Here is a 21,254-nt window from a genome sequence, read left to right on the forward strand (position 1 = left end):
TCACCTTTGAGATGATAAAGTGTTTAAAGTTGACAAACTGAAAAGGTTCACCTTCCCTGCTCTTTGGGATCACCTACTCTGCATGTTTTCTAACTCTGTGTGCTCCACCCACTGCAAATTAGCCATGTCAGGTGTGCTCAGCCAGTCAGGAGAAATGCCAGACTTGACTAATCAGCTGCGGTTGCCGCAGGTACGTATACATGGGAACTATGCAGGCCAGGTGACCTCCAGGTGACTTCCAGGTGCAGGGTTGGTGATCCTCTACTTCTAGAGAGCAGGAATAAACTTATTTTTCTATAGCTGCAACAAAATCAGACATCACTAAAATGACCAGGAATTTTTTTATATAGTTCTTTTTTCTTCAATAAGCCAAACTTAACCTCCCAAGTTCCCTTTTTATTTAAATGACCGTGGATTATATATTTTGACACTTCATCTGTGCATGAATGATATAACTCAAACAATTTTAATGGGTTTGCAGCCAAAGTTTTTGGACGGATTGAGGATCAGCCAAAGACAAAGAGATTTGATTTTGAAAAAATAATTCAAATTCAAGGTCACAGACCAAGGTCAAAATTTTGGATGACTGCTTATATACAAGGGCTATTTAGAATGGCTATTACAAGGTATTGGTTAAAGATACACCTATGGTTACTATTACACTTATATTAAGTCATGTATCAATCACCTTTCCAATTGGTTACATGACCTTTGACCTTGGATGCCACTGAAAGGTGAAACACAAGGTTCTAACTAGAGTGAATTTTGTCAGACAAGATGAGATTAAATATATTTGTTTACGTTTTTTTTTATGACTAAGACGAGATGATGACAAGACTGTCAGCATTCTAAAGCACTGATGAAGACGATATTAACATGCATTATTGTTGTTGAAAAAAGACCAGACTAAAATGCATTACATGAAATGAAAACAAATAAAATCTCTTCATTTTCATCTCTGTTCATTTTCGCCTACAAACGCATGTTTACAAAATGTTTTAGGATGTTGGTGCAGTGGCTGTTATAGTTAGTTATATTTCTTTACTATTGCTGCCACCTTGTGGCTGCAACAAGAAACTCTATGGTGCAAACATCTTGTGGAATAAAAGGCTTGATATCTGGCCCCATTTTAAATATCATGAGACTAACAAAAAAACCCGAATGTCTAATTGTATCTGATGGGAAGCCATGCAGATTTAAAATATCGGGTAGAAACACCACAAACCTTCAATCATTCAACAAGTGTTTTTTGCCAGTTCATTCTAACATTCGTTATTTGAGATATATGAAACACTATATTGACTGAAATGGTAATCAGAAATAATCAATTTTTTTTTTTTAATCAAAGACTTAAATGTCTTGACTGAAATGAGACTAAAATACATTCAGTTCTCTTTTGATTAAAACCTGACTAAAAAAAAATGGTATGTAAATGATGAAATATGACGAAAACTAAAAAGGACATTTAATACAACACTAAGGGCCCCTTCACACATAGTGCAAACTTGGTCAAGTTATGGTGAAACAATGCGACACAGTTCGAATTAGCGCACCAGGAAACATCACGCCGGCGGGCAGGTGTGCACAATCCTGGTGTGACGTTTTGTGCATGCGTCGGTGTGTTTCAAGCAGGAACACAGCACAAGCTGCTGCAGCTGTGGGACGAGCTGCACCACATTGCGTTGCTGATGTGGAGGAAAATAAAATAAAAACCAGCTGTATAATTAGTGAAGATCACTGGGTTGATATAAATAATACGAGGTCTATTAGAAAATAAACCGACCCTTTTATTTTATTTTTTTTAACTATATGGATTTGAATGACGTGCGATTACACCAATCATGCCTGAGCCCTCGTGCGCATGCGTGAGTTTTTTCACGCGTGTCGGTGACGTCATTTGCCTGTGGGCAGGCCTTGAGTGAGATGTGGTCCCGCCCTCTCGGCTGAATTCCTTTGTTTCACACGCTGCTCGAGACGGCGCGCGTTGCTTTAATAAAATTTTTTCTGGACCTGTGAGGAATATCCGAGTGGAAACTATTCAAGAAATTAAGCTGGTTTTCGGTGAAAAGTTTAACGGCTGATGAGAGATTATGGGGTGTTTCTGTCGGTGTAAGGACTTCCCACGGAGCGGGACGTCGTGCAGCACTTCCAGGCGCTGTCGTCGGCCTGTTTCAACCTGAAAACATCCTAATTTAAGGCTTAATTCACCCAGGACGTCGTGAGAGAACAGAGAAGATTCAGAAGAGGCCGGCATGAGGAATTTATGCGGACATTCCACTGTTTAAGGACATTTTTTAATGAAAGACGTGCGCGCAAATTCGCCGAGTCGTTTCCGTGACGACTCGGCGAATCTGTGTGCGCCGCAACAGGAAAAACACCTCCGTGTTGAAAACCATTTGTAAAATTCAGGCGGCTTTTGATGGCTTTCAACAAGTGAGTAACTGAGAAACTGTTTAACAGCTTGGGCATGTTCCAACTTGCCCGTTAAGGTTTCCAACGGAGGTGTTTTTCCTGTCGCGACCCCCCGCGGTCGGGTCCGGCCCGACATGCGACTCTGCCCGCACGTTCTTTCATTACAAAATGTCAGTTAACAATGGAATGTCCGAATAAACTCCTCATGCCGACTTCTTCTGAAAGTTCTCTGTTCTCTGACGACTTACTGGGTGAACAGAGCCTGAAATGTGGACGTTTTCAACTTGAAACAGCGAGACGCTGCCACCTCGAAGTGCAGATCGCCGTCAGGCGCCGTGGGCCGTCCTTACGGCGACACTACCAGACCAAAATCTCTCATCAGCCGTTAAATTTTTACCGAAAACCAGCTGAATTTATCGAATGGTGTCCACTCAGTTGTGCCTTACAGTTTTGAAAAAATTTTGATCAAACAAAGCAGCAGTCTCTGAGCCATTCCTAAACAATGAAAAAAATCGACGAGCAAAGACTGCCCACAGGCGAATGACGTAACCGACAGGCGTGAAAAAACTCTCGCATGCCCACGAGGGTTCAAGCATGTCTGATGTAATCACACGTGATTCAAATCCATATGGCTTTTGAAAAAAATAATAGACCTCGTACATAAAAGGGGATGCAATACAAAACCCCGAGGTTAAATAACCCTGGTTAAAAAAATAAATAAAAAATACCACTCACAGGATTTAAACCCACATACTCTGATTACCAGAGAGAAACTTCACCACTGCACCACAATCACTGTCTTATAACAGGTGTGTGAAATGGCTAAAATCAACAAGCAGATAAACGTATTTTCTAAAAAAGAAAAAAAGCGCTGTGATAACTGAACAAATGGCATTTGGTACGGCGTATTCTGCTGATATGTGACTGAAAGTGGCGTATTTGTCATACTGTTGGCCTGCAGTGTGCCCCTCACTGTCCTGTCAGACAGACGTGACATTCAGATCACCTGCTGCATGTCCACATAAACTGATGTCCGGTCCAGCTGGAACAGTCAATGTGCACACTCTCCAGAAGTGATATATGTTTTTATGTATTTCAGTGTGTGGACAGCAAGCATACACACGCACGTGTCTGTCAAAACATGGTGCGTGTTCTGCAGTTCTGATGTCCAGGACCAGAGTTCTCAACAGCTGCCACGCCCCCGTCCATTCAGCGCACAGACCAGGGTGTCACTCTGTGATCAGATGAGAGGCACCTCGCCTGCGGGGGGAGGGGGGGCGCGAAACACACACATGCACGTGTTGTGGGAGGAGCCGACACTCTGGCATGTCACATGTGCACTTGGCAACTCCACAGTCGTGGGGAACTTAGACAAATTTCACTGGCAGCTCAACAATGATCGTCTGCTGACTGTTTTTGTGATGATAGTATGAATGGCCACACATTTTCGAAGTGCCAAGCGAGCGGTAGATGTTTGTGTGTACCAGATTGAACTTGGCCGACACCTGCCATGAGAGGGATAGATGGGCTTGCACAGCGCACACTCTGTCTTTCAGCTGCTGGTGTGCACAAATAATTGTAGCAACAGGTGTACGAGGCGTTTGAGACAGCTATGAATTTACACGTTTTGCATATGATTCTTGCTTCATGCGCACTTCGACCAAATTCACATTATGTGTGAAGGAGTACTAAGATTAAAAAAACAAAACAAAAAAAAAACAGGTGACAAAATTAACCCAAGTTCTAAGTGCTTACATCAAAAGACTTTGGAGATGATATGGGTTCAACATGGTGGATGGTTTGTTTGTAAAGTGGTTCAGTGATCAAATGTCAAGATCTTGCAGAACTATACAGTATTAATTTGCACAAGTTTGTGTCATGTTGCGACATATTCTCATGAAGCAGTTTGTATAATATAATACAAAAAGTTTTCATGCATAATACCACAAATTTGCATGTGCAACAAGTGTTTCTCATTCATCTCTCAGAAACGAGAGTTAGGGTTAGAATAAGAATAAGAGGAATATCTGCTTTTTTCCCGTCACAAGATTTGCCTAATTTTTGGTGGCACCAGAGGTGGTGGTGCGGGGGGGGGGCTGACAATTATGTGGGTTGTGTATGAATTCTCGTGTGTTACTTTTGACTGTTTTACTGCGAACCCTTTGTGAGGATAGACTGCATGTTGGAAGGCGTGGGTGTGGCACTCTGAGTGCCTTTTCTAGTTTAAATCATTTTTCCTTTTAGTATTTAGAAGAGAATATAAGTGTGTATGTGTGCACGTCGGTACCCGGTCTGTTTGGGGTCAGCCTCTTGCCCGGCCTGGCCCTGTCCTCCTGTAGTGCCCTGTGAGCCTGCAGCTCAACCAGGTAGTGGCTGTCCAACGATCGGACCATCTGCTGCTGTCTCTCCCTCTGCCTCTCCTTCTGTCTGTCCAGCTCTCTCTCCCTCTCCTCCTCTTTCTCTCTCTCACGCTCTCGCTCCAGCCCCACCTCGCGCTCCCTTTCTTTCTCTCGTTCACGCTCTTGATCTCGCTCTCTCTGGCGAAGCTCGTTCTCCATCTGTAGCCTGTGGGGGAGGTTGACAAGTATGCACACGCGGGGGGGGGGGGTGAGAGATGCAACACCCAACATGAGGCAGATATTAACCGTACACATAAACACGTATGCTGACACACACATCCTCACAGAAACACACACATTCAACTTACCGTGAAGACAATAATCCACACACAGCACGACTGTGCACGAGCAGATGAACACTTAATAGGTATCCACAGGAAAGGGACACACACTGAATGCATTTAGCAGCAATCAATAGCACACAAACAATCCGGAGCCATTACAGGAGCAGACGATAAATACCATCCATTCTGAAAACAAACCATCCCTCCGTGCCACAGTGTGCACCGTGAAAGGGAGAGAGGAGCTTTAAGTGGTCAAAGGAAACACAGACATCCTGAGTGTGTGTGTGTGTGTGTGTGTGTGTGTGTTATGAGTGTATAGGTAGCACTGTGGGGTGTGTGCTAAAAATATCACACACTCAGCAACCTGTGCTTACCCTGCAGGGAGAGATTACACATCCCTGCAGAAAGAGGGAGGGAGGAAGGAAAGAAGGAAGGAAGGAAGAATATTAGGGAAGACAGAAGTTGGAAAGGAATGATAGCATGATGAAGAAGATAAAGAATGAACTGGGGAAGGAACTGAGCTGAAAGGAAAGAAGGAAGGAAGGAAGATAGGAGAGTAATGAAAGAAGTGTGTTATTGTGTTATTTTGCTGCTGAGAAATGGTGTTGTATGAGTTGTTAGTTCTGGCTGATTGATTCTGCTCTCTCGTTCTCTGCGGTGGGGTCCCGGGACTCTTCGCTGATGGTTGCGGTGGAGAGGAGCGCCCATCTAGCGATCCCCTGTCTACGTACATGCGGTTTTCGTCTGAACTTGCAGGAGGAAGATCTCCACCACTTGTGACCAGCTGTGAACTATGATGGTCTCTGGAATTCTCAATAATATGAAAATTCTTTATCTCTTTTTGTTTTGCCCATTCTTTCCTGTACTTTGTTTATTTGGTCTTTGTTATTGTTAGTATGGCCTCAGCAGTTGTTCACCTCTCTGAGGTTGGTCTGCTTGAAGATTCTTCTTCTTAAAAAAAGACTTGAGGGAATTTTTTTCTTACCACTGTTACCTTATGTGCTTGCTCAGGGGTGTTGGTGAGGTTAGACCTGAGCCTTGTGAAGCACCTTGGGATGAATTGTGTTGTGATTTGGCTTTATATAAATAAACTGAAATGAACTGAACACAGTAAATTTTGCAGAGTAGAATATACTCTGCCAGGACAATATTTGGTCCCAGTCAAAAAAGAGTTAAATACACTCTGTTATAGAGTGACATCAGCTCTACTGTCTTGTCACATCAAGTTTTTCAACCCCAATAAGAATCACTCACAGCATGATAGAGTTGATTTTATACTGTGATAGAGTATATTTAGCACTGTGATAGATTATATTTAACTCTATTTAGACTGGGACCAAACATTGTCCCAACAGAGTATATTTTACTCTGCAAAATTTACTGTGAAGGAGGTAGAAATTAAAGCTCAAAGAAAGGAAATTGGTATGGTTGGAAGGAAGATAGGGTAAAATAAGGGAAGAAAGAAGGTGGAAAGGAAGGAATGATCAAGAAAAGAAAAAATTGAATCAGAGAAGGAAGGAAGAAATGAGGGGGAAAAGAAAGGAAGAAAGGAGGGACCTCATTGAGAAGGAAGGAGAAAGGAATACAATGAAAGAAGGCAAGATGGAAGGAAGGATGACCTAAAGGAAGGAAAGGGGATGAAACAAGGGCAGAAAATAAGGATAATTATGAGGATAATAAGGTAGGAAAGAAGGAAGAAATAAAGGAGCAAAGAAAGAAGGAAGGAAGGAGTGAGTCGTACCTTTCTGCCAGTGCTGTGTGGTTTAGTTCCCCATGATAACGGGGCAGATGTAAGTGCAGAGCGGAGGGGTGCAGCGGAGGGAAGGAGCCCCCTCCAGGCACTGAGTAGAACTGTGACTGTAGGGCAGAAAGACAGAGAGATTCCTCCATTCTGTAACACACGGGGAAAAAAAGGCAGGGGAAGATGACATAACTGAAAACAAAAACCTCTGTGACACTGAAACTACAAGGTATCTATTGTAATAACTACAGATATATTAAGTACATGTTTTAAAAAAGTTGACATACCTGTTGGACCATTAATTTATATTTGTGTATTGTGTTAACTTTATTATTTTTCTTATGTTCAACAACAAACTCAACTTTTCACCCATGTTTGTTGATATTTTGTGTAGTTATTCATTATTAAAGAACCATGGCAGCGCTTACATTATGTGTAAGTCTGCAGAAGCTTGTATCTTGCAAATAATCCGACACCACGACTGGCCTGTACAACCAGTGAGTCCTGAAATATGACATAATGTCCACAGACGTACATCAGAGAAAGTAGGAACACAGGTTTTAAATCCTCCCTTCATTTGGGAGCATTAGCTGGGTTTGTATGCATGTTGATGACAAACACAAACCTCTACTGTTGATACCAACCTACAGTAAATATAGTACTTTTACATCCAATGGCCACTTTATTAGGCGCCTGTTCAAATGCTCATTAAACTAAATTTCTAATCAGACATTCACATGGCAGAAACTCAGTGGATTTAGGCATGGAAATATGATCAAGAGGATCTGCTGAAATTCAAACTAAGCAGCAAGAAAGGTAATTTAACTGATTTTTAATTTGGCGTGATTGTTGATGCCATACCGGGTAGTTCGAGTAGTCCAGAAACGTCTGATGTACAACCATCCCTAAGGTCTAGAGAGAATGGTCCAGAAAAGAGTAAACTCTTTTTTCTGAGTAAAAAAGAGTAAAAAATCCACTGAGTGACACAAATACCTCGTTAATGGCAGAGATCAGAGAAGAATGGCCAGAGTGGTTCAAGCTGATGGAAAGTCACCAGCAACTGAAATAATCACTTGTTACCACCAAGGTATTAGTCTATGAGCCCAAAGCCAATTTTGGCCTGATCTGTACCACTTAAAGGGACTAAACAACACTTAAAAATCCTCCCTCAGTATACCATGGCCTACACAATATTGTATGTTGACCAACCCACGGTGGCATCTATTATACAAATAATGAATGTTTATGAGTGCAATGGTAATAATCTTTCACAGAATGAAATATTATTTCCATTGAATGAATGAAAAAACATTAATTATTTGTTGTATATAATGCCTAAAATAGATCCTTGTCATTTGATATGAGAAAAGGGACCCTTCCCTGTACCGAGACTGAGATGAACCGTCTCACCCAGGTGTCATCTGACAGAGCCTGCTGTAAGCCCGGAGCTGCGGCGGGTCCAACATGCCCTATGCGACTCTGCCTCTGGCAAGCACTGCTTTCTCAGGACCCCAGCGCCCCCAAATGGTCTCAAGTCCCTCAGCACATCCAGCTTTCCCGTCCGTTACAAAACGAGTCTGGGCACTGTGTCGGGCCACTGTTTGTTTTCAATTTAAGCGGCATCACCATTAGTGTGAGTGCGCGGTGGCATGCCATGGTACAAAACATATGCGCTCTTAATGGAACATGCACATTTACACTCTAAATGGAACCAAAATTGCACAGTAAATGGAACACAATGACAAATGGGCAAATAACAAATGTGAATAATCAATATAACGTGACATACAAACCAACAATCAAATGACAAAGATCTATTTAGGCATTATATAAAGCTAGATAGTGATCAATGAATGATTACACAGTCATAAATCAAACTGCCTGATCATAAAGATTCCAAAAGCGTATAGTTTGGAGTATCTATAACTGAATGTTGTGGAGGTATGAGGTAAAAAATAATAACAAAGGTCAATTTCAGTTTGTACAAGTGTCAAAGTTGCTGCAATTTTTGTAAAAAGTGATGCTAATTATTGGTTGAGCTAATAAGGTTTTACAAAGGAATAATCTGCACCATCTGTTCCACTTAACTGTCATGTTATGGGGTAACATATGTCATAGAATCCAATGGACGTTGACATGTTTGACCATTACTTTCGAGACCAAGCTTTCAACACAGTCAGAACTATTCTATTTATTAATCATATTAGTTCAACCAATCATTTGCATCATGTTTTACCAAAATTGGAGCGACTTTAACTTCTCTATATAACATTTATAGCACCTTGTATAATCTGTCCCAAAAACAATTAGCGCAGGTCTGAAGGCAAATAATGCTCCAAACTGGTACCAGCAAGGTGTACCTAATGTACGTTTGCAGGAAGTGGTGAAATTAACAATTTTTTGTCACCAAAATGATCGGAATGTTTTAAATAGGCATTGGAATGGTCTGAGATGTTTCCTTTTTCACATTTCCTGGTACTCTGTTGCATCACAGTAAGTAAGTAAACTTTATTTATATAGCGCTTTTCACAGACAGGGGTCACAAAGCGCTTTACAAGGTAAAACAATAAAAATATACAGTAAAACACTCAGTACTAAAAGATTATTGGCCATGAAAAGCCTGTTTAAAAAGTAGTCTTTAGTTGCTTTTTGAACATCTCAACAGAGTCCAGGGATCGCAGGGACGGAGGGAGTTCGTTCCAGAGACGAGGCACTACAGCTTTAAAAGATCGGTCTCCTCGAGTTTTAAAGGAGGTTCGAGGAACCATCAACAGGTTCTGACCTAAAGATCTGAGGCTGCGGGCTGAGGTGTAAGGCTGAATCAAGTCAGCAATGTAATCAGGAGCCTGACCATGTAGTGCTCTGAAAGTCAAAACCAAGATTTTAAAATTAATTCCGGAGGCAACAGGAAGCCAGTGGAGGGATTCCAAGATAGGCGTGATGTGGGCTCTCCTGTTGGTGCGGGTCAGAAGCCTCGCAGCAGAGTTCTGGACATACTGCAACCGATTTAACTCCTTCTTACCCAGGCAAGTGAACAGGCTGTTGCAATAGTCCAACCGCATGGAGACAAAGGCATGGATGATTTCCTCTAATTCTTTCTGTGACACCAATTGTTTAAGTTTGGCGATATTTCGCAGGTGAAAGAAGCAATTCTTCACAAGCTTGCTTGCGTGCTGAACAAGAGACATTCCTTCATCAAAAATAATGCCAAGGTTTCTAAGGCTTGTTTTTGCCGTTAAGCCCAAGTCACCAAGGAGGCTCCTGATAACAGGAATAGCACGGTCAGGGGCAACAATAAGTGTCTCAGTTTTTTCAGAGTTCAGTTGCAGACGGTTTCCATTAAGCCACTTCTTCACCTGTGACAGGCAGTCAAATAAAGAGTTCAATTTGTGGACTTCTGAAATCTTAAAGGAACAGTACAGTTGTAAGTCGTCTGCAAACAGGTGGTAGGAAATATCCCTGAAGTCCTGAATCAACTGGCCGAGGGGAAGGACATACAATTGAAACAGCAGTGGCCCCAAAACAGAACCTTGCGGGACACCATACTGTAAAGCAGCTGTTTTCGATAGTTTATGGCCAGCCAACACACTAAAGGTCCTCTCCTCCAAGTATGAGGCAAACCACTTCAGCACGGACCCCGACAACCCTACCAGATCGCGCAGCCGGTTGGCCATAATGCTATGGTCGACGGTGTCAAAGGCTGCGGACAGGTCTAACAGGACTAGGATCGTGCATCTTCCTGCGTCAGCAGCCATCATGATATCACTAGACACTCTCAGTAGTGCGGTCTCGGTGGAGTGGTGTTTCCGAAAGCCTGACTGAAAAGTGTCATAGATGTTGTGCATCTCAAGGAAAGACGTTAGTTGTTTTGCGACCACTTTTTCCAGTATTTTTGCTAGAAAGGGGAGCTTCGATATTGGCCGGAAATTCTTAAGCTCAGACTGGTCCAAGTTAGGCTTTTTGAGTCTTGGTTCCACCACAGCATGTTTAAATGAGCTCGGAAAGAGACCGGATGACAGGGACATGTTGAACATTTTCATGACCCATGGCCCGATTGAGTCAAAAGTATCTAAGACAAGCTTGGAGGGAAGGACATCAAATGGGCATGAGGTCAGGTTCATTTTAGTTGCAACTGCTGCAATGTCTTCTAGTGACACTCGGTTGAAAGACGACCAGACCTGTAGTGGCAGTTCAGGCCGGACTGGGCCAGACCACAAGGGGTCAGTAAAGGCATTTTTTATGTGTCTGACCTTATCAACAAAGAACTCCAAGAGGTCAGTGCCATCTGCTTTACAAAACTCAGAGGTTGCAGAGGCAGCATGGGACATGAGAGAGTTAATTGTGTTAAAAAGCACCTTTGGATTTCCCTTATTGGACATTATCAGGCGATGGAAATATTTAGATCTTGCCTCTCTTAATGCATCATTTAACGTGGAAATAAGGTCCCTGACATGTAACCTATGGACCTCAAGGTGCGTGGATTTCCACAAGCGCTCCGTTTTCCGACACAGTCTTCTTAACTCCAAGATACTGTTATTTATCCATGGACATGACTTCTCACGGACATTATTTGTTTTGAAAGGGGCCACCAAGTCCAATAATGTGGCACAGTGAGAGTTAAAATGATGCATAAGATCATTGACATCCGTACAGTCATTAAAAGCACTGGGATGAAATAAGGCACAAAATCTGTCAGCTGTAGTTTGTGTAATGATCCTCCTTTCTGCCCTTTTAGAGACAGGCCTAGGCTCAGGGGGAACATCAACCTGAAAAAAAATACAGCTGTGGTCACTCAGGTGGACGTCTTCCACATGCATATTTGTGACGTGTAGGGCAAGAGAAAACACCAAGTCCAGAGTATGACCCTTCGAGTGGGTGGGGCCTGATACATGTTGTTTAAAATCAAAAGTTTCAATCATATATAAAAGTTCCAGTGCTGGGTTGGATGTAGTATCATCAATGTGTAGGTTAAAATCTCCAAGAACTAAAACTCTTTCTAATTTTATAAGAGAAGATAAAAAAACATTGAACTCATGTAGAAAAACCCCTGCAGGGCCAGGAGGGCGATAGATTAAGATACAGTAAAAAGAGTTTAAAGAGCCAACTTTTATTACTTGTGACTCAAAAGAAGAGAAGTGTTCAGTGTCAATCACTCTGCATGTGTATCTGTCCTGATACACAGCAGCAAGACCTCCACCTCTACGAGAGAGGCGGGGCTTCCCAAGAGCGCAGCAGCCGACAGGGCACAGTTCGTTTAAGTAAAAAACTCTCCGTCCTTCTGCCACGTCTCTGTGAGGAACATGAAGTCCAAGCTCTCCCTGGTAAAGAGCTCGTTGAGAGAAAAAGCTTTGTTTGCTATCGAGCGCGCATTCAATAGACCAATCCGACTTGATGATGTCGTCCCCTTCGCGTCAGCTGGGCAGAGCGTGATTGGTCACAGCCAGCTCTCGCAGTCACGTGGTCCCTGGCTGTACCGGCAGATCAGCTGTTTCTCCGTTGTTTTTGGTGGTGGTAGGGCCTGAGGCCAAAGATGAAAGCTGGGCAGACATCTGAGAGCACGAATGCCACGGAGCCGTTCCATCTCGTCGCCAGCATCGCAGAGACTCCATACCGGTGTTCTGAGGGAGCGGTGGCTGTGACGCAGCGATTTCATTCGCGTCCCGCTGAAGAGGAACCATTTGCAACCACCGGTAGCCTCGGTCCGAGCGGGAGAAACCGGCTGACCACATGACCCGTTTGATTACGCACTGCATGCCGGCCCTGCGCCCTCTCCTCCTCCTCGAGTTCTTCCTGGGATTGCCTGGGACTCGTAACAGCAGCAGGTATTCCGGGGAAGTGGGCGCGCACACAAACGGTGGGGGGAAAGTTTGTTTGTAGCTGTCTCTGTCATTAAAGCAGCGTTCCATAGACTCTTTGATGTTAAAAAGAGAGCTGCGATCATACGTCCGGACAGCATAGGCACAGTTACTGGATACGAGGACTAACAAAAAGGCATACGATGTGAAAATCAATGCCAAAAACTGACATAAAAGCAGCCGAGCAGTGGCGAGCCCACACACAGGCGCCATCTTGACTCAAAAAAAAAAAGCAAAAGACAGCAAAAGAGAAAGCTACAAACTGTTCGATGTTTAGGTTGTACTCTTACCTTGGTAAGGTCAGGGGGTGATGGAGGTAGGCAGGATGATAGTATGCAGCAGCATGAGCAGCAGCAGGGTCAACACTCAGTGGCAAAGAGGTCAGTCGGATGTCATCTGAGGTGGCGAAAGGACGGAGCCCGCGCAGGTACTCCTCTGGGATGGCACCTGAGGGAACCACGGGGTGCATCTGGCTGGGCAAACTGCACATTCACATGATAATAGAGTATGTCAGACAGAGGAACATATGATGTTTCATATATTTTCTGAATAGTGCTGCAAGTTAGAGCAAGATTTTACTTGAATTCTGTGTGCTGCATGCATCAGTGTACATAACGCTTCCATGTGACAGAGAAGCGTACCTAAGACTTTGTATTCGTGGGTCTTGCATTATTGCGCTGGGGGTGATTCCAAAAGAGTGAGCCAAGGGGTGAGGTGAAGGAACAGGAGTCCTCTTGCCCTGCTGTGACTGCACGCCGTCAGAACCGACCCGCTCCCTACTGAGTGTCTGGACCCCCCGCTCAGCCTGGCAGGGAATCACACAGACAAACAGTGTGATACTGTGTGTGTGTGTGTAAAATTGAGCAGAGTTCAGAAACAGAAGAAAATGGTAAGAAAGTGGAAGATGATCCTAATATCTGGCCAGCTGCTCTCTCTCTTCAAATCACAGTTAAGCTGAATTTAATCCTTGATTTCTAAATTTTCATATATGTTCAAAACACATGGAAAAAAAACAAGATTTCCCAATTCTTACAATTTTGGTGCTGGAAATTCATATTTTCTATGAATAAACAACCCAGTCTCATGGCAAGTCGTGATTCAGCAGCACAAAATATACATTCATCTATTGTGATGAGAAGCGCCTCATTTTCGTCACGGCAGCACAAATTCATTCCGTGATGGCTGCATGAAATTAAAAGTGAAGCTGGGGGGGTGTATGGTTTGGGTGGGGGGGAAGGAGTAGGGTTAGGAAGAGTGAGTTTAAAAAAACCCTGTCATGAAAATTTGACTCATTTCATGACTGGGGGGATGAAAAAAATGTGAGACTGGGCTGGAATAAAAGAAGGTATACTTTAGCTGCACTATTATATTTTTAGATTATAATATAATTTTTGACAAAGGTCCAAAAATCTTATTGCTGCTACACCAGACTGCCGGAGCTTCATGATGGAACCAACCACAAACAAATGACCTTGGCGAGCAACACTAACTTTAGAAAACACTTGAATTGCAGTGACATGTCAGTGTTTTGAATATGTTTGAATTGATTTGAATGTCTCACTCATGGAAAGCAGATTCAAACTAAGCTTTCCCAGTGACAAAGCCTCTCCTTTAATTCAGCAAAGTCTTAAATTTGGTGTCAAATTATTTGAAATATAAAACTTCTTTGTGCCAACATAAAAAGGGCTTGTTTGACTTTTTAAGTTGACCTACACACAGTCCAATGGGAAAGTTCAAGGGGCTCAATACAGAACCGTGAAAGACAACAGATTTACACAAGTTAGCAATGTCTCTTGGAGGAAATGGATGAAATTCGTTTCCCTCAAAATCCTAATCACAACACCCCATAATGACAACATAGAAAACTTTTTTTAATTTTTGCAAATTTATTAAAAGTAAAAAAACTAATAAAATCATATGTACATAGGTTTTTACAACCTTTATCATGAAGCTCAAAATTGAGCTCAGGTGCTGTGAATATCAGACGTCATGTTTGGAGGAAACCAGGCACCATCCCCACAGTGAAGCATGATGGTGGCAGCATCATGCTGTGGGGATGTTTTGCAGTGGTATAAACTGGGGCCTGTATCCACAAAGCAACTCAAAGCCCTCAAAGAGCTCCTAACTTAAGTGAAAAATTCCTGCCAAGGAATCTTAGCCTAAGTGTGATCCAGGAGGTGTCTGAGCAAGGACGGGACAGAAACTTCTATCTTTGTGAAGAGGCGGGGTTGACCCCATTACAAGGTATGACGCAGTTCTCTAACAGCTGTGATTGGTTGTCACAAAAAGGGAAGGAGAAATGAACAACAAATGTACAGTGAGGAAAATCAGAATTTGAACACCCTGTGGTTTTGCAAGTTCTCCCACTTCGAAATCATGGAGGGGTCTGAAATTTTCATCTTAGGTGCATGTCCACTGTGAGAGACATAATCTAAAAAAAAAAAAAAAATCCGTAAATCACAATGTATGATTTTTTAATAATTTATTTGCATGTTACTGCTGCAAATAAGTATTTGATCACCTACCAAACAGCAAGAATTCTGGTTCACACAGACCTGTTATTTTTTCTTTAAGAAGCCCTCTTATTCTGCACTCTTTACCTGTATTAATTACACCTGTCACACACTCAATCAATCACACTCCAATCTGTCCACCATAGCCAAGACCAAAGAGCTGTCTAAGGACACCAGGGACAAAACTGTAGACCTGCACAAGGCTGAGATGGACTACAGGACAACAGGCAAGCAGCTTCGTAGAAGACAACAACTGTTATGATTATTTATTAGAAAGTGGAAGAAACACAAGATGACTGTCAAGCTCCCTCGGTCTGGGACTCCATGCAAGATCTCACTTTGTGGGGTAAGGATGATTCTGAGAAAGTCCAGAACTACACAGGAGGGCCTGGTCAATGACCTGAAGAGAGCTGGGACCACAGTCACAAAGATTACATTAGTAACACATGATGCTGTCATGGATAAAATCCTGCAGGGCAGCAAGGTCCCCTGCTCAAGCCAGCACATGTCCAGGCCCATTTGAAGTTCACCAGTGACCATCTGGATGATCCAGAGGAGGCATGGGAGAAGGTCATGTGGTCAGATGAGACCAGAATAGAACTTTTTGGAATCAACTCCACTTACCATGTTTAGAGGATGAGAACAACCCCAAGAAAACCATCCCAACCATGAAGCATGGGGGTGGAAACATCATAGTCTGGGGGTGCTCTTCTGCAAAGGGGACAGGACGACTGCACTGTATTGAAGGGAGGATGGATGGGGTCATGTATTGCGAGATTTTGGCAAACAACCTCCTTCACTCAGTAAGAGCATTGAAGATGGGTCATGGCTGGGTCTTCCATCATGACAATGACCCCAAACACACAGCTAGGGCAACTAAGGAGGGGCTCCGTAGGAAGCATTTCAAGGTCCTGGAGTGGCCTGGCCAGTCTCTAGGCTGAACTCAATAGAAAATCTTTGGAGGGAGCTGAAACTCCAAACCTGAAAGATTTGGAGAAGATCTGTTTGGAGGAATGGACCGAAATCCCTGCTGCAGTGTGTGAAAACCTGGTGAAAAACTACAGGAAAGGTTTGACCTCTGTAATTGCAAACAAAGGCTACTGTACAAAATATTAACACAGATTTTCACAGGTGTTCAAATACTTATTTGCAGCAGTAACATACAAATAAATTATATAAAAAAAAAAATCATACATTGTGATTTCCGGATTTTTTTTTTTTTTAGATTATGTCTCTCACAGTGGACATGCACCTCAGATGAAAATTTCATATATATATATATATATATATATATATATATATATATATAGCAGCACGGTGGATTAGTGGTTAGCACTGTTGCCTCACAGCGAGAAGGTCATGGGTTCAATTCCCACCTGTGGCCTTTCTGTGTGGAGTTTGCATGTTCTCCCCGTGTTTGCGTGGGTTTCCTCCGGGTGCTCTGATTTCCTCCCACATCCAAAGACGTGCGGGTTAGGTGGATTGGAATCTTTAAATTGTGTGCAAGTGGGTGTGAATGAATTTGTTTGTCTGTTTGTGGCCCTGCAACAGACAGGCGTCCTATCCTGCGTGTACCCCGCCTCACGCTCTATGGCTGCTGGGATAGGCTCCAGCCCCCTGCGACCCATGATTGGACTAAGTGGTTGAAAATGAGTGTGTGAGTGTGTATATACAAATATGTATTTATATACAATTTACATTTTTCCCGTAGCCAAGTATCACAATGTTGTGGTGACCTTGATCTCAAGTGTTATTATGTTTCTACGCTGGCTGGGAAGCTCATTCATGATGGTCAACCACAAACATTATTCCTGCACCATCAAGCTGGTAGTGTATTACTGAATCACTGCCATTTTTTTTCCACCATCTTCTCTGCTTAAGACACTCTTAGGCTTCTTAAAATTTCTCCTCCGTACTCTTACCATTTTGGCACCTTAGGAGCTCTCTTAAGGCCTAAGACGCTTTGTGAATAACTTTTATTTTACCAAGGGGACATTCTTTGAAATGGCTAAGAATTCGAGGAATTCTAAGATTTTAGTCTTAGGATGCTTCATGGATACGGGCCTGGGAGACTAGTCAGGATTGAAGGAAAGACGAATGTAGCAATATACAGAGACATCCTGGATGAAAACCTGCTCCAGAGTGCTCTTGACCTCAGACTGGGGTGATGGTTCATCTTTCATTAAGAATGACCTTAAGCACACAGCCAAGATATCACAGGAGTGGCTTCAGGACAACTCTGTGAATGTCCTTGAGTGGCCCAGTCAGAGTCCAGACCTGAATCCGTTTGAACATCTCTGGAGAGATCTGAAAATGGCTGTGCACCGACGCTCCCCATCCATCCTGATGGAGTTTGAGAGGTGCTACAAAGAGGAATGGGCAAAACTGCCCAAAGACAGGTGCACCAAGCTTGCGACATCATATTCAAAAACACTTAAGGCAGTAATTGCTGCCAAAGGTGCATCACCAAAGTACTGAGCAAAGGTGTGAATACTTTTCTTAGTTTCTTACTTCTTAATTTTTTATTTTTTTTTTAAATTTGCAAAAATTAAAAAAAAAAAAAAAAAAAAAAAAAAAGCTTTTTTCATATTGGCATTATGGGGTGTTGTGAGTAGAATTTTTTGGGGAAAAAATGAATTTACTCCATTTTGGAATAAGGTTGTAACATAACATAACAGTAAGTCCCATCAGCTGCTTCCTTGTTTGCACTCGGGGTCGCCACAGCAAATCCGAGGTGGGTCTGCACGTTGAATTGGCACAAGTTTTACACCGGATACCCTTCCTGACTTAACTCCACATTACATGGAGAAATGTGGTAAGAGGGGGGTTTGAACTGGGACCCTTCCACACAGAAACCAAGTGCACTAACCCACTTGGCCTCTTCTGCAACATAACAAAATTTTAAAAAATTGAAGCGCTGTGAATACTTTACGTATGCACTATAAGTTGTATGGAAGACAACCTAAATTGCCAACCTTAAAGCACCAGCTATAGTTGAAACTTGGACACATTTGGACAGGACAATTACCCCAAAAAACATATCAAAGCTGGATCTGAAATGAATAATTCAGGATAATGTTTAGCTTTTGGAAGGTCCTACCCAAATTCTCAACATCAGTCCTGTCAGTAATATCAGGACTGTGCCTAAAAGTCAGGAAAAACAAGAATTGAAGCATCACAATTCTGCCAAGAAAGGTGCTCAAATATCCAAAGTCCTGCCAGAAGTTTGTTGGTGGTTAACACCATCCTACCATCTGGTCAAAGTGAACCTAACTCATTAGGTGTCTGGAAGTATATTTTTTGACCCTGTGTTGATTTGAGAAATCCAAAAATTAAATTTAAAAACTTCAGCAGACAATTGTTGTTTTTTTGTCCATGAAAGCTGCATGTTATGTGATTAAAGAGAACAGTTCAACAAAATCATTGCTGGCCCAATATTGCTGTTGCATTCAGGTCCATGATGAGTGTATGTAGACTTATGATCACAAGTGTAATTTTAGTGTTTGGAAAAAGACAGTTTGAGGTAATTTATGACTCTATTCACACATGTGTATCTCAGCAGTTTCACACTGTCAACAGGCTTGATTGGTGACATTGTTTTAATATAACTGAGGCTGCAAAAAAGTGAGCTTGTCCTTCACAGGTCTCAATTTATGTAGCTGATTCAGTCAAACATTTTTCCTAAAAATGACTGTTTATATCTTTGACCCTTTATTAAACGGCTCCTCAGGTTCTGCACTGTAGGATAAAATTTTGCTGCTATGGTTACAAATTTAATCTATGCCACTCTCTTGCTCTTTTCTTGCACTCCATCCCCTCTTTTCTTCACATACTATTCTCTCTTTTCCTGCCCCATTCCTTTCTCTCTGGATATGTGAATGGGAGCCCCAGGCAGGCAGAGCCACAGAGTCCTCTTTGTGACGGGGGAGAAAGGCAGCTCTGATCCAGGGGGAAGTAGCTACTGTGGGGAGTAACCCCTGCTTTGTGTGAGGGGGCCCGGGTCCTTGCCCCAGCTTAAGTTCACTCAAACACCCACAAGAAAACACTTCCACAGATGCGCAGACAGGTCCCTCTTTACGTCCCGAGCCTTTTAGGGGTTAAGGGTCAAGTACACATGCAGAGAAAGACACACACATACACAAATGCGGCAGGAAACAGAACACAATAGGTGCCAGGCTCTGCGGCCTCCAGTGTTTCTTTACAAGCTCCTCCTGTGTGTGTGTGTCTGAAAAAGATACGGACTAATTGGCGAGAAGACGAGAGCGATGCATGGAAACAGGAAAAGATGGAAGGAGAAGGAGAAATGCAGAAAGGCAGGGGTGGCTGATTTTTGACAGTTTGATGTTGACGAGCATCAGGACTATTTATGTGATGGAGGGTGGATAGAGAGACAGACGGTTCATTTACACTGATGGGAGACAAGGGAGCAAAAACACAGAGACGAGCAGATGTCTCGTCTGGAGTACCAGCTGAGGGAGCGGGTTGGAGTGCTGCGTCCCTTACCTGCCGTCCGTCAACCCTCCAGATCCCGTTGCTGGTTTTTGTGGGAGCAATAGTGACTACTGGGGGGGTGCTCGAGACACTGTGTCCCCTTGTTTGACCCAGGAGAGGCGCTAGCGAGCCCCGCTTAGGGGTGGAGACGGGTGAAGTGTGGCTCGTAGTCGGGGACAAGACTGGAGAAGACTTGCCGCTGAGGGCAGAACCTGAGGGATGGAGGATGAGATATTATTGACAGTCGAGTGAAAACTGCACTTAGATGACCCAAAAAAAAATAAAAAATTCACAGGGAAAAAAAAAGGTTGTTTTAATGTCATGTAACTGGCACATGGTTATTCTGACAAACAAAGAACATTTGGCAAAATGTAACAGATAAAGTGAAACCATGCAAGAAACGGACACGAGGGAAGCCACCAAGACGCTTACTTTGAAGGTGTTATACACTTCTGTAGCTGTGATTGGAGAAACTGGACTTAGTGCAGAGTTTGCCTGTTGTATCACAGTTACACACCTTCATGATGGTGTGCTATAGAGAAGGATTATCTTTTTAAAAAAGACGTTACATTTCAGATACACTTTGGCAAGAAAGCACACGGAACAGTTGGAGACCAGATTAGATTTTATTTTTTATTCTGAAAATCCTGTGTCGCTCCACGATGAAACGATGTCTGCTACACTAGACAGAAGTTGCACAATGCACAGTTTGTTCAGCCACAGAAACCTATAACTCCTTCAGAGTTGTCATTGGTGTCTTGATGGCTTCTCTCACTTGTTTTATTGTGTGGTCTCTGTTTAGCTGTTACAATTTCTGTTTTTTTTTTTTTTGTCAAAATAATTGAGTCGTTGTGGCTCAAATGCCAGCTAAGTGACACTAAACAAAGATTTTCATTCTTCATATCTGTAGCTTGTCATCTTTTTGCATAATGTTTTTGAGAGCTCCCTTCTCCAAACACATTTACCATGCAGTAACATACTGGCTGTATTTCTTAGTGATGGGTGTAACTGTAGTCCGGGACCTGGTGACTTGGAAATGTTCATGTATCCATCCCCTAAATTGCTGACAGAAAACTGACTGTAAAAGTGATTCCACTTATTTTGTCTAATTACGTATGACCTCTAACAATGGAGGGATGTAAAAATGAATATAATTTTTAAATGGTTAATGTGATATGTTTGTTAAACTCCTTGATTTAAAACTGAAAGTCAACACTGCCAGCACATCTTGATTGTTTCATTTCAACTCCATTGTGGCGGAGGCAAAATTGCAAAAAAAAATAATGGTGTCACTGTCCAAATAATTATGGACCTGACTGTGGGGCGAGTGTCAGGAGGATGTAATAAAACAAGGTGTGAATAAGAGGTTGGAGAGGATGTGGTGTTAAGTGTGGCGTCCGTGACATCTTCTCTTAATTACTCACATAGAAACACAGAGAAAGAGGCAAAGGACAAAAATAATGAGATGGAGAAAAGGTAGGACTGTGCACACAGAGAGAGAGAGATTCTTATAATTGGCTGTAATTAGATTCTCATTATTAGGAGATGAATGGAAATGG

At 42.7% G+C, this 21,254-nt stretch overlaps 1 protein-coding gene across 5 annotated transcripts in view; it reads right to left on the reverse strand.

Annotated features, from left to right (window-relative positions):
* LOC117515918 (genetic suppressor element 1-like) overlaps positions 1-21,254 on the reverse strand; it is a 107,411-nt gene that overhangs the window by 18,872 nt on the left and 67,285 nt on the right. For all 5 annotated transcript variants that reach the window (XM_034176697.1, XM_034176696.1, XM_034176695.1 and 2 more), the window contains 5 exons: positions 19,708-19,907; positions 13,333-13,496; positions 12,982-13,173; positions 6,837-6,986; positions 4,700-4,977 (listed from right to left, as the gene is read on the reverse strand). In XM_034176697.1, coding sequence (XP_034032588.1) covers positions 4,700-4,977; positions 6,837-6,986; positions 12,982-13,173; positions 13,333-13,496; positions 19,708-19,907 — 984 coding nt within the window. The remainder of the gene's footprint in view (positions 1-4,699; positions 4,978-6,836; positions 6,987-12,981; positions 13,174-13,332; positions 13,497-19,707; positions 19,908-21,254) is intronic.

This window comes from Thalassophryne amazonica, chromosome 8 (assembly GCF_902500255.1).
Source record: "Thalassophryne amazonica chromosome 8, fThaAma1.1, whole genome shotgun sequence".
Taxonomy (NCBI): Eukaryota; Metazoa; Chordata; class Actinopteri; order Batrachoidiformes; family Batrachoididae; genus Thalassophryne; species Thalassophryne amazonica.